At 53.9% G+C, this 12,264-nt stretch overlaps 1 protein-coding gene across 1 annotated transcript in view; it reads right to left on the bottom strand.

Annotated features, from left to right (window-relative positions):
• The window catches only part of LOC118689411 (SH3-containing GRB2-like protein 3-interacting protein 1), a 53,213-nt gene that overhangs the window by 26,245 nt on the left and 14,704 nt on the right, over positions 1-12,264 (bottom strand). Inside the window, exons 3-11 of the mRNA XM_036387664.2 lie at positions 10,648-10,672; positions 8,081-8,137; positions 7,628-7,682; positions 6,644-6,819; positions 4,182-4,193; positions 3,671-3,682; positions 2,751-2,775; positions 2,344-2,395; positions 989-1,074 (exon numbers count right to left, since the gene is read on the bottom strand). Coding sequence (XP_036243557.1) covers positions 989-1,074; positions 2,344-2,395; positions 2,751-2,775; positions 3,671-3,682; positions 4,182-4,193; positions 6,644-6,819; positions 7,628-7,682; positions 8,081-8,137; positions 10,648-10,672 — 500 coding nt within the window. The remainder of the gene's footprint in view (positions 1-988; positions 1,075-2,343; positions 2,396-2,750; positions 2,776-3,670; positions 3,683-4,181; positions 4,194-6,643; positions 6,820-7,627; positions 7,683-8,080; positions 8,138-10,647; positions 10,673-12,264) is intronic.

Raw genomic sequence — 12,264 nt, 5'->3', positions numbered from 1 at the left:
CTTTGGGAAAGCTGGGAAAATCAGCTTTGGAAAGAAGCAAAGTGTCTCTGTGTTAAAGGAGGGAAAAATGACATTTTGAGATGGCATTTCCTAGGCATGGAGGGGTGCAAGGCTTGTCCAACAGCTGCCTCCAGAATCCTGGGTGGAGTTAAACCCCCCTGCTCCAGGGTGAAGGTTTGGCTGGAAAATGCTGAGTTTTGATATTCTTGAGCTGTTTGTTCCCTGTCAGGATCTCTCCCAGACCTCATAATTAACTAATTGACTTAAGCACTTGCTGTGTTTCCACCCAGCCTGAATTAACCCTGAACATGGTCACCTGTCCTTCAACCCCTGCCTGGGCTCCTTCCTCCTGCAGCAGGAGGGCTGAGAACCTGGGAATCTGGGAATTGTCCAGCTTGGAAAAGCCCTCAGAGCCCGTGGAACTGCCAGCTCCACCCCTGCTCTTGTCCCCAAGTGCCACCTCCACACAGCTCTGAAATCCCTCCAGGAACGGGGACTCCACCCCTGCCAGGGCTGGAAAACCTTCCCATGTCCCTGACAGGAGATGCCACCGTGGCCCAAAGTCACCATGGACCCAAAGTCACTCACCAGGTCCCCAAAGTCACCCACCATGGCCCCAAACTCCCTCATCCCAGCCCCAAACTCACCCTGTCCCCAAACTCACCAAGTCCCAAGCTCAGTTGCCGTGCCCCAAGCTCACTCATCCTGGCCCCAAACTCCCTCACCCCAGCCCCAAACTCCCTTTCCCTGTCACCAAACTCACACGCCCTGGGCCAAAGCTCACCAGGTCCCCAAAGTCCTTCACCCTAGCCCCAAACTCACCCACCATGGCCCCAAACTCCTTCACCCCGGCCCCAAATCACCAGGTTCCCAAACTCACCTGTCCCGATCCCAAACTCCTTCACCCTGTCCCCAAACTCCCCTGCCCTGGGCCCCAAACTCCCCTGTCCCAAAGTCACTCGCCATGTCCCAAATGCCCCAAACTCACCATCCAGCTTGTGCTCCTCGAAGGCCGACTCCAGCGGGGGCCCAAAGAGTGGGGCCAGCGCCGCCGGGTCCTCCCCGGCCTTCTTGCTGTGGGGAGAGAGCACAGGGCAGCCATGAGGGACAAGTTTGTGGGGTTTGTGGGGTGAGAGAGCACAGGGCAGCCATGAGGGACAAGTTTGTGGGGTTTGTGGGGTGAGAGAGCACAGGGCAGCCATGAGGGACAGGTTTGTGGGGTTTGTGGGGTGAGAGAGCACAGGGCGGCCATGAGGGGCAGGTTTGTGGGGTTTGTGGGGTGAGAGAGCACAGGGCAGCCATGAGGGGCAGGTTTGTGGGGTTTGTGGGGTGAGAGAGCACAGGGCAGCCATGAGGGACAGGTTTGTGGGGTTTGTGGGGTGAGAGAGCACAGAGCGGCCATGAGGGACAGGTTTGTGGGGTTTGTGGGGTGAGAGAGCACAGGGCAGCCATGAGGGGCAGGTTTGTGGGGTTTGTGGGGTGAGAGAGCACAGGGCAGCCATAAGGGACAGGTTTGTGGGGTTTGTGGGGTGAGAGAGCACAGGGCAGCCATGAGGGACAAGTTTGGTTTCTCACCATGTTTCTGAGACAAACACAAATATTTTTGAGGACTTTTTTTACCCCAGACCAAGGAGGAGCTGGCCAAATATGGGGTTCCAGGTGGGGGAAAGGAGCAGCACCCCAGTGCCAACCCTGTGGTGCCACAGCAGCTGCTGGGACACTGAGTTGCTTTGGGATTAGTCAAAACTTCATGGAAAAGGATTAAAAAAATAAAAACTTGAGGTCTGGGCCATGCTCTGCTCCAACACACCTTGAGTCGACCCCTGGAGCTGCACAGGGCACATTCCCGGGGAGATTTGGCTTTATTCCATAAAAACTTGCATGTTTGCTGTCCTGAATCAATACACCCCCTCCAAAGCTTGGCCAGCTGCTCCCTATGGATCAGGCTGAAGGTGGCTTCCAGCAGGGAATGCCCTTGGAGAGCAGGGATGGGCACTGAGCATCCCAACCACCACCAGCCCCTCAGTCCTGCCAAAATCCTGCAATGGTTTTGGGTGGAAAGACCTTAAAGTCCTTCCAGTGCCACCCCTGCCATGGCAGGGACACCTCCCACTGTCCCAGGCTGCTCCAGCCTGGCCTTGGGCACTGCCAGGGATCCAGGGGCAGCCAGAGCAAATCTGGGAATCCCATTCCTCTCCCTCCCAGGGAACAATTCCTTCCCAAAATCCCATCTGCCCCTCCAGCTTCCCATCCAGCACAGTGCAAGTGGGAATGTCCCAGTCCCAGGTGGGATGAGGAGCCTGAGCCTGGGATGGTCCCAGCCAGGACGATCCCTGCACTGACCTGGCGGGGTCTGGCGTGGGCGTGGAGCGCCGGGGCCGCGTGATCTCCTCACCTGGGACAGGACAGGACACACATGGATGAGAGTCAGAGCCATTCCCACCCCAGAGCAGCCCCCTGGCCCCCAGACCCTCTGCTGGCAGGGGGGGTCACACCTGGTGTCCCAGGGATCCTGGCAGGAAAAATTTGCTTTTAATAAATACAGATTTATTTCTGTACAGAGCTGAATCAGGGAACTGCTCTGCTGCAGATGTTCCCCACACCTTCTCCAGGGAAAGCTTTTGGGAGCCACTAGCTCTGCCAGGATCATTTTAACTAAATTTAACTCACTCCTTTTCCCACCCCCGCTCCCCAAAACCCCCCAGGAGGTGCAAGGAGTGCTGGTTTTATGGACTGCAGGAGATACTTACTGGATAAATTCCTTTTAATCGTCCCCTGGAAGGAGAAACACAGGGATCAGTGGGATGCATGGGGACAGGGGTGCGTGGCAGTTGTCACCCCAGGAGCAAAGCAGCCCAGCAGAGGTGGCAGGAGCTGTCTGAGGGGACATGTCCTGCAAGAGCCTGAGCTCCAGGGAGCAGAAAACCCTGCAGGAAATTGCTGAGCCACACAAAGGCACTGCTGGCAGCTCTGCTGTGCCCAGTGCCACCTCCACAGGGGCTGGGAATGGGCACATCCACTGGGAATGGGTGCATGCACTGCCATGGGCAGCTGTGCCAGGGGCTCGTGGGGCAGAAGCCAAACCCTCCCAGCCATGGCAGTGGGGACACCCCAGAACCAGAGCGGGGTCTCCAGGGATCCCCATCACTGAGGGCCCTCAGTGCTATCACTGGGTGTCACAGACATCTTTTATGAAAAATCTTTTATTTTGGATTTTTCCTCCTGAGAAGCTGAGAGGCCTCAGGAACAAAATGCAAACAATGGTTATCTGCTGCTGTGGAATGCAATAGGTGCATCTGGGATTGGGCTCATGTGGTTGTTTCTAATTGATGGCCAATCACAGCCCAGCTGGCTCAGACTCTGTCCGAGCCACAAACCTTTGTTATCATTCTTTCTTATTCTATTCTTAGCCAGCCTTCTGATGAAATCCTTTCTTCTATTCTTTTAGTACAGTTTTAATGTAATATATATCATAAAATAATAAATCAGCCTTCTGAACCATGGAGTCAGATCCTCGTCTCTTCCCTCATCCTGGGACCCCTGTGAACACCGTCACAGCTGGGGTGACACAAGGGGCTGTGTGACACCCCTGGCAGCTGTCCCCATGCCCTGTGCCCCCACAGAGCCCAGTATGAGCAGGGACCCCCCGTGCCCCCCTCCCAGTTCTTACCGGGCTGCGCCGCTGCGGTCAGCGAGAGGGGAGAGAAGAGACACCTGGTCAGAGAGTGACACGTCAGCACCCCAGGGCCCCAGCTGCCACCACCACGCCTTGTGGGCCACCCTGGGACAGCCCCCCAGGGGAACCCGAGGCCTGGGAAATGGGGGGATCTCCCCCCTGGAAGCTGAGTTCTCTTGGAGAAACCCCAGTGGCACCACAGATGGGTTTCCTGCCTTCTCCTCCCTTTGGATGTGCCCCAGTCCAGGTAAAACCGAGCCCTTACACACCTGGTCCAAATTCTTGGACCTCAAACTACATCCCCAAAGCACTCAGAGCCAAGCCCAGCTCTATTTTTACACACTCTATTTTAAAACACTCTAAGTCAGCAATAAAGGAAATTAAACTTCATTCTAGAAGGGCAGGATTTGTTATTTGCTTTTGGCATTTCAGCTCTAGAGACAGGACAAGAGCACACACAAAGCCAGGTTAAAATATTCCAGGAGATAAAAATTGCATTTCTTACCGGACTTTTCCTCTAAAAGGTGGCAGAGAGAGAGAAAAAAGAAGGAATGAGAAGGTGAGGGATTTTTTTATAAAGAGGAATCAAAGATTTGTGTCAGGTTAAAGACAAAGCAGAGGGACAGGAGTGCTCCAGCTTCACCCCTCACGTGGGAGACTGGAGGGAGAGGGAGCATTTGGAAATGGAAAAGTTGTGTCTGAGCCATTTTAGGGGAAGAATTCCATTGTTTTATCATGACAGGCCCCGCTGGCCATTCCCAGTTAAGGCACCAGAACTCCCAGTCCAGAGGGCTGGGAATGATGGTGACTATGGACAAGGATTCTGGATGCCCAGAGCAGCTGGGGCTGCCCCTGGATCCCTGGCAGTGCCCAAGGCCAGGCTGGAGCAGCCTGGGACAGTGGGAGGTGTTCCTGCCATGGAATAGGATGGGATTTTAGGTCCCTCCCAGCCCAATCCATGGGATTTATGATCTCCTTCCCAGCAATTCCAGAGCAGGGCTTTGTGGCTGTTTTGGGAGAGAAGACAAGCCCAGGATGAGGGCAGGGACCTGGCAGTGAATCCTGGAATTCCTGTGGATGCCTGGCAGTGAATCCTGGGATTCCTGCAGGTTCCTGCAGGCAGCTCCTGCCTGGGGCTCTGGTGCTTTCCTGGCCCATCTGCTCCCTTGGCTGCATGTCCTGGCTTTGGGATCCTCCTGCTCAGCCTCGGGGGCTTTCCCTGAGCACATTCCAGGGAGGCTCCAACCCAGCCCAGGGATCCCCTCCAGCCCAGCACCCAAATCCCTCAGCCCACCCCACACTGGGATCCTCCTCACCCCTCCCCAAACCCCCCAACCTCAGCAGGAAAAACACCACGGGAAAAGGGAGACAAAAGTCCTATTTGGTAAAATGCACATTCTACCAGAATTTGGTTTTCCTAATATTATTATCATCAATATTAAATTGTTCATTTTGAGACTGGGTTTTCCCCCCTCTTTTTGTGCTTCCCAAAGCATCCAGCTGCCATTTCTAATCCTGGAATGCCAACAAACAGGGACTCTCTGGTTGGGAAGCAGAAACAAAGCTCATGGATTTTGTTTGACTTTGGCTTGGAGAGCCATTTACACTCCAGACCCAGGTTATTTATAAATCATGGAAAGCTTTGTCTGGGAAGTCACTTCAGCCCACACCAAAACCTCCTGAAAGCCCAGAATCCCATCTTTTCATGGCTGAACAGATTGGGATGAGCCAACAGGAATCTTAACGAGCTCAGGAAAAGCAGAGGGGGATAGACTTTATGCCAGGATGGGCTAAGGAAAAATGAGCTTTCCTTCCAGGAACCCAGATTCCCCTCCAGGGTGGGAAATATCCCTCTAAAACCCCATGGAAAACCCCACAGATGCTTCCCTTGGCTTGGGAATCAGGGCAAGACCCTGAATGATGACGACTGAAAATTCCTCTTTTTCCTCACTGAAAAATGAGGATAAGAGAGGGAAAATAAAAAAATCAGGGAATAATACATCCTGATCTCTTTTATGAGCAGGAAAGGGAATTTTTGAGATGTTTTGTACTGGAAACATAATTTCAATACATTTGAGCAACACCTGCAGACCAGACCCCAAAATAAGGACACCAAAGCCAAGTAGGACATCAGCTCCCACAGAGTTTGGGATGATCCCAGTGCAGCACCACTGCCACAGTGCAGCTGGTTTGCAGCTGCCAGATAAATTTGGTCATATCAGACCCCCAAACTCCACCAGCTTAGAAGCAAAACAAATCCCCAGACAAGGCAAGGATCGGTTGGGTTCAAATGTACACAGAGGACCCTGAGCCAGCCCCATCTGATCCTAAATGCAAATATCACGGGCTGAGGACCTGGGTGGTGCAGAGATCCTGACCCATCAGCTATCCATAGGAATTTTGAATCCCCTGTAAAAGGGCCTGCCATAATAAACTCTTGGCTGGATAATTAACTGCAAGATGCAAATGGAGCAGAACTGATCCCAGGGACAGAGCCCTTGCCCGGCCGTGCATTTTGGGGCCATTTTGCTTCACCCTGGGTGCCGGCCTGGCTGGGCTCTGGTGCTGCCCAAGGTGGATCCATGGAAGAGATGCTTTGAATAAATCCTTGCTTTATTCTGGAGCTCTGCCCAGCCTCTGCTCTGGGGCAGCCTGCACAAGGCACCAACATCACCAAATTTATCTGGCAGCTTCAAACCAGCTGCACTGGGACGCACCAGGGGCCGGGCAAGGCCGGGCAAGGCCGGGCAAGGCCGGGCAAGGCCGGGCAAGGCCGGGCAAGGCCGGGCAAGGCCGGGCAAGGCCGGGCAAGGCCGGGCAAGGCCGGGCAAGGCCGGGCAAGGCCGGGCAAGGCCGGGCAAGGCCGGGCAAGGCCGGGCAAGGCCGGGCAAGGCCGGGCAAGGCCGGGCAAGGCCGGGCAAGGCCGGGCAAGGCCGGGCAAGGCCGGGCAAGAGTGGGGGGACTCACCACGGGGGATGGAGAAAGTGCAATGTTGCCAATGGAGGCCTTGAGCTCGTCCACGGTGGCGGCGCTGCGCAGGACGTCCTTGGCCTGCAGGGGCTTGATTTTGATGTTGAATTTCTTGTGCGCCTCCTCCTCCTCCTCTGACTCGCTGGAGGAGTAGAAGTGCTTTCCTTTGGTAGGTACAGCTCAGTTAAGGAATTTTCTTCCCTCGGTGTTCCTGGCTTGCTGGAGAACAGGAATTTAATGATCCCAAAATGCTGATCCCAAAAGGGAGGGATAATCCTGTGCTGGGACTGCCACTACTGCATCCCTGTGCAGCCAGAGCATGAGGAGCTGCTGCTCTCAGGGATAAATCCAGCCCAGGGGTTTGGTTTATGAATCCATGTCTGGATTTCATGGAATTGTTCAGGTTATGAGACAATCCAGTCCAACCATCCCCCAACACTGCCATGTCCCCAAGTGCCACATGCACATGGATTTTAAATCACTCCAGGCATGGGGACTCCACCCCTGCCCTGGGCAGCTGTGCCAATGCCTGACTAGCCTTTTCCATGGAGAAATTTTCCCAATATCCAACCTAAACCTCCCCTGGAGCTTGAGGCTGTTCGCCCTTCTCCTGTCCCTGTTCCCTGGGAGCAGATCCCGACTCCAACTGGCTCCACCCTCCTTGTCAAGAGCCAGAAGCTCCTCCCTGATCCTCCTTTTCTTCAGGATAATCACGGACATTTTGGTCTCCATGGAGCATCCCGTGGGATGTTCCCCCACTCCTCATTTCACAGCAGTGAATCAAAGACAACTCAAATGCCTCAGGTAATTGAGCTTGATCTGTGGAGATCCAGCTACAAATGAAAATCAAAAGGTGGAAATAAATAATTGTAATTAATAATAAATACTAACAGTGAAATAAAAAGAGCCAGAGGCCTGCCTGTGAGCCCAGCTCCTGTTACAGGCTGTAACCCAAGAGGCAAAGCCAAAACCAAAGGATATATCCTGGTTCCTCGGGTCGGATGCTGTATCCCTCCTCATCCAGCTCAGGGGAGTTCTGGATAGGCAACAAAACACAGAAAAATGAGGAATGTTCATTCCTGGAAAGCTGGAGCAGCTCTTCCCTCCTGTGGGAAAGGATGTCCTGCACAGCCCAAGCCCACAGGGTCCCACAGAGCGAAGGACACCTCACATTCCACGATTCATTTTGCAGAAGGAAATGTTTTAATCCTTGTTGAGAATTCAAGGTTTTCTATGGATAAACTGCAATGTCCCATGGGCCAGGACAGGGCTCCCCAGAGCCACCTCATCCCTGGGAATTCTGGCTGACCTGCAGGTATGGAATTGGGGTCTGGACAGAGCTGGTTTCACGCAAAGAGCCCAAAATGAGTGTGGGAAGAGCCTGGGGTTCCCATGGGATGCAGCTGGGGCAGGGAAGCTCCAGGGGACACTTACATATCTGTCCCAGTCGATCTCTGCATAAAATCCATTTGGGGCTCCATTGGTTTTCTTCTGGAAAGGAAAATCCCCAAGATTCAAATGGAGGAAACAGGAGCACAGCACATCCCATAGCAGATGCTGTTATCCCACACCAGAAACCCAGCAGCATTCCCCATCTCTGGGGTTCTCCCATCCCAGAGAGATGAAAGGAGGCAGGGGGGGTTTGAATATTCCTCAGGTGGCCATCCAACATTCCTTAGGGAAAAGTGAGGAAAGGGCTGATTCTCCCTGTGCTGGGATCTTCCAGCCCTTGGGAAGCTCCCAAAGCCAGTAAGGCAGGGAAACTTATGGGGAAACATTTCCTGGGAGACAAAACCCCTTCCCCAAGAAAGAGCAATCCCAGGAAGGAGTCAGATCCCGTTATCCCACATGCCAGGCATTGTGCATTCAGGACGGAGCAGTGGGATGAGTCCATGCCATGAAACACCAACACACACAGGAACTGCTGCTTGGCATTGAGGGAATTCCATTTGGAAGAGGCTCCAGGCATCCCTCACCTCTAGAACCCTTTCCTGGTTGGCTCTGGGCACCCAAACCCACCCAAATTCCCACAGCCACCATGATTTTGGGCACCTAAATGGGACAATCCAGCTCCCTTGAGCTTCCAGGGGGACCATTCCCACCCCAGCTCCCTCCGAGGGGCTGGCAGGATGCACTCCCTGATCCAGGGCTGTGTGCAGCCCCTCACCTCCACAGCTCTGGGTGGAGCAGCTCCTTTGGGAGCTCAGCTGAAGAGGGAAAACCTCCCCTGGGTTCTGTTCCGTGGGAATTCTGGGTGCTGCTCCAGGGGATTCCTGCTTTTCCCCCATCCATTTGTATTTAACCCCATTTCCATGGGCCTGGCTGACCCTAAATGGATTTTCCTGCACTCTGGGTTCCAAACCAAGGGTGGCTCCCTATTTTCCACAGCCCTGTGGGAGCTGGGGGCCGAGCTCAGTTGTCCTTACCCCGTTTTTATTTCCTCCTTCCCGCGTGCCCTCGGCTTTGCTATTGGAGGTTGGATCATTGGGATGAGGGCTGGGCTGCTGCAAGGGTGGGGGTGGCACAAAAAGGGTTAAAACAGCTGCTCCTTGGCTGTTTCTTTGGGTTTTCTTTTCAAATGTGCAAAACTAAGTTTTAGGAACCAGGGAACACGGATTTGTCAGGAAAGGAAGGCTCAGCTGTGGCTCCACCAGGATTGAAGGTGGATTTTCCTGTGGGCTCTATTCAGCAGTCAGGATTTGCCTCCTGGCCACTCCAGTGGCTGCAAAAATGATGTGGAAAAGGGTCCAGAGGATGAAAAATGATATTAAATGTCTCCATTGCCAATCCCTCTGCCTCAAACACCTCCAGGAGCTTCGTTTTGTCCCCTAAAAATTGCATTTCTGCATCCTTGGAGAGGACACCTGAGGTCTCTCTGCCCACACCTGGCAAGGAAAAGCTGCCCATGGGATTTCTGCTGGAAGAGGGAACAGCCTGGGGGTGCTCCCTGGATACTCCCAGAACTAAAATTGGAAAAACCCTCCAGGATCATCCAGCCCAAGCTGTGCCCATCCCCACCTTGACACCAAGTGCCACATCCAGGTGTGGACACCTCCAGGGATGGGGACTCCAAACCTCCCTGAACACCCTTTCTGTGGAGAAATTCCTCCTGATATCCAGCCTAAACCTGCTATTTGTTAATTGATCCCACCTCAACCTGCTATTTATTAATTGATCCAGCCTAAGCCTGCTCTTTATTAATTTATCTCTGCTGAATAGAGCCCTGCTGAAGGAACTACCTTTACTTTCATCTCTATTTCCTAACAAGCAGCTTAAAAACACAGGGAATGCCCAAAGCCAAGGATTTTGGGTCAGACTGGGGGTAAAACTAAGATGATTTCTTACAAGGAGCAGCTTGCCCCCCAAATTTTTATTTTTTTAAAAGATACTCCAGCACTGCTTTCCCTGCTGTGCCTCACAGGGGACTCATCTTTATTTTGAGGTGAAATTCTAAAATCTGGATTTGCTGAAGAAATAAAGCCCAGTCTGAACCCAGAATATTTTTTATATCGAACACTAAAGGAGACAGGGCCCATCTCCTACCCAGCTCTAGCAGGGACATTTCAGTCTAACACCAGGAATAAAAGCAGCAATAATTAAAAAAAAAAACAAACAAACAAAACAAAAAAAAACCCACCAAACAAACAAACAAACAAAAAAAACCCCAACCAAACCAACAAACCACAAACATCTCCTGGTTTTCAGGTTAATATAGAAAATAAAAATAGAGGTTGGAAACAGCTGCTCTGGCAATGAACTCCTCAGGCAGCAAATCTGGCCCAAGCCAATTAGCAGGGGTGGAAACGAGGATGAGGAGCTGGGATTTAGCAGGACACCTGCTCCCTCTGCCCCTGGCACTCCTCAGGCCTCCCTCTGTTGGTATTTTTATAGGAAAACTGGAATTTACCTTGTTTTAAACGTTTATTTTTTATATTAAACAGAAAGCTGCTCAGAAATGCTGATGGTGGTGGAAGGGGAAGGTGACACTGGGCAATACTCACGATGCCATCCCTGTCCGGTGACCCTCTGGAAAGAACAGAAAAAAAAGAGCAGTGTTAGTGCCCAGTAACTTGTGGAAATGAATTTTTAAATTTTAAAATTAATTAATGGCAGCAAAACCTGGAGTTATGAGCACCTCCGAGTTACCTGCACCTCGTGGAACCCACACAAGGTCACAGAATTTTTTCCCTCGTGTTATCAGCTGATAAATTTTAGGTTTATCAGGAAATAAAGGGGCTGGCACTGTCCCAGCTGGCTCCTGCACCATCCCACGGCCACATCCCTGCCCGTGTCCATCGCTAGCAGGGGACAGGAATCCCACTGGAGGAATTCCAGGCTTTCTCTCTGCCAGAAGGACAGACACTGCTCTGCTGAGTGCATCGGGGGCTGCCGAGGCTCCCCAGGGACCCTGATCCCGGCTGCCGATGGGATTTGGGATCGGGGCTGGCTCAGGCAGCTCTGCCGGGGATGCCGGGATTTAGGGGATGCTGGGATTTAGGGGATGCCAATGTCCATGGGATGCAGACGGGCACCTCCCGCACATCCCGGGTTCCCCGCACGGCCAGGGAAGCGCCACCAGCTCACACCTGGCTGGGGCACCAGGGAATCCTGCTGGGAGCCTCTGCTTCCACAGGGAATAACGCCAGCCCGGAAAGCTCTCCAGCTAATCCATCTCTCCTATTCAGGCTCCATCTCCTTGCACAAAAGTCCCCGAAGTGGAAGTGGCAAAAATCCTTTCTGCTGTTATGTTCCCCCCTCACTGCGTGACCCCCAGCACAGGGAGTGTCACCTCCTGCTCCGATCCTGGCTGGAATTGCTGGGGAGACCTTTCCCACAGCGGCTCCAGCAGAACCATTCCGGACCCATCAGCAGCTCCAGGGACCCCGGCGAGGTGTCCTGGGAGGGTGGTGACCGGGGGTGGCCGCAGGGTGTGGCAGATGCCACCATCCCCGCCTTCTCCCGCTCTATTCCAGCCTCTTCTCTCCCGGTTCCATCCCCACCCTTCTCTCCCGCTTCCATCCCTCCTTCCTCTCCCTTCTCTCCCGGTTCCATCCCTGCCCTTCTCTCCCGCTTCCATCCCTCCTTCCTCTCCCTTCTCTCCCGGTTCCATCCCTGCCCTTCTCTCCCGGTTCCATCCCTGCCCTTCTCTCCCTTCTCTCCCGCTTCCATCCCTCCTTCCTCTCCCTTCTCTCCCGCTTCCATCCCCGCTGCTGCCGGCGGGGATTTGGAGAGCGCCCAAAGCCCCCGGGGCCGTGCCCGCGCCGTGACCCCGCCGTGCTAATCACTGCTGCTGCTAATTGCAGCGTGCTCCGGGCTGGCCTCGCCGCGACCTCCGCCGCAGCCGGGGATCCCTCCCGGGCCCGCTGCAGCTCCCCAGCCCGCCGGGAACACCGGGATCGGGATGGGATGGGAGGGAGCCGCGGGATCGGGATGGGATGGGATGGAGGGAGCAGTGGGATCGGGATGGGATGGATTGGAGGGAGCCACGGGATCAGGATGGGATGGATTGGAGGGAGCCGCGGGATCGGGATGGGATGGATTGGAGGGAGCCGCGGGATCGGGATGGGATGGATTGGAGGGAGCCACGGGATCAAGATGGGATGGATTGGAGGGAGCCG

Source organism: Molothrus ater, chromosome 9, assembly GCF_012460135.2.
Source record: "Molothrus ater isolate BHLD 08-10-18 breed brown headed cowbird chromosome 9, BPBGC_Mater_1.1, whole genome shotgun sequence".
In the NCBI taxonomy this organism is placed as follows: domain Eukaryota; kingdom Metazoa; phylum Chordata; class Aves; order Passeriformes; family Icteridae; genus Molothrus; species Molothrus ater.
The sequence above is the reverse complement of the archived record's forward strand: the minus strand, read 5'-3'. Positions and strand labels throughout refer to the sequence as shown.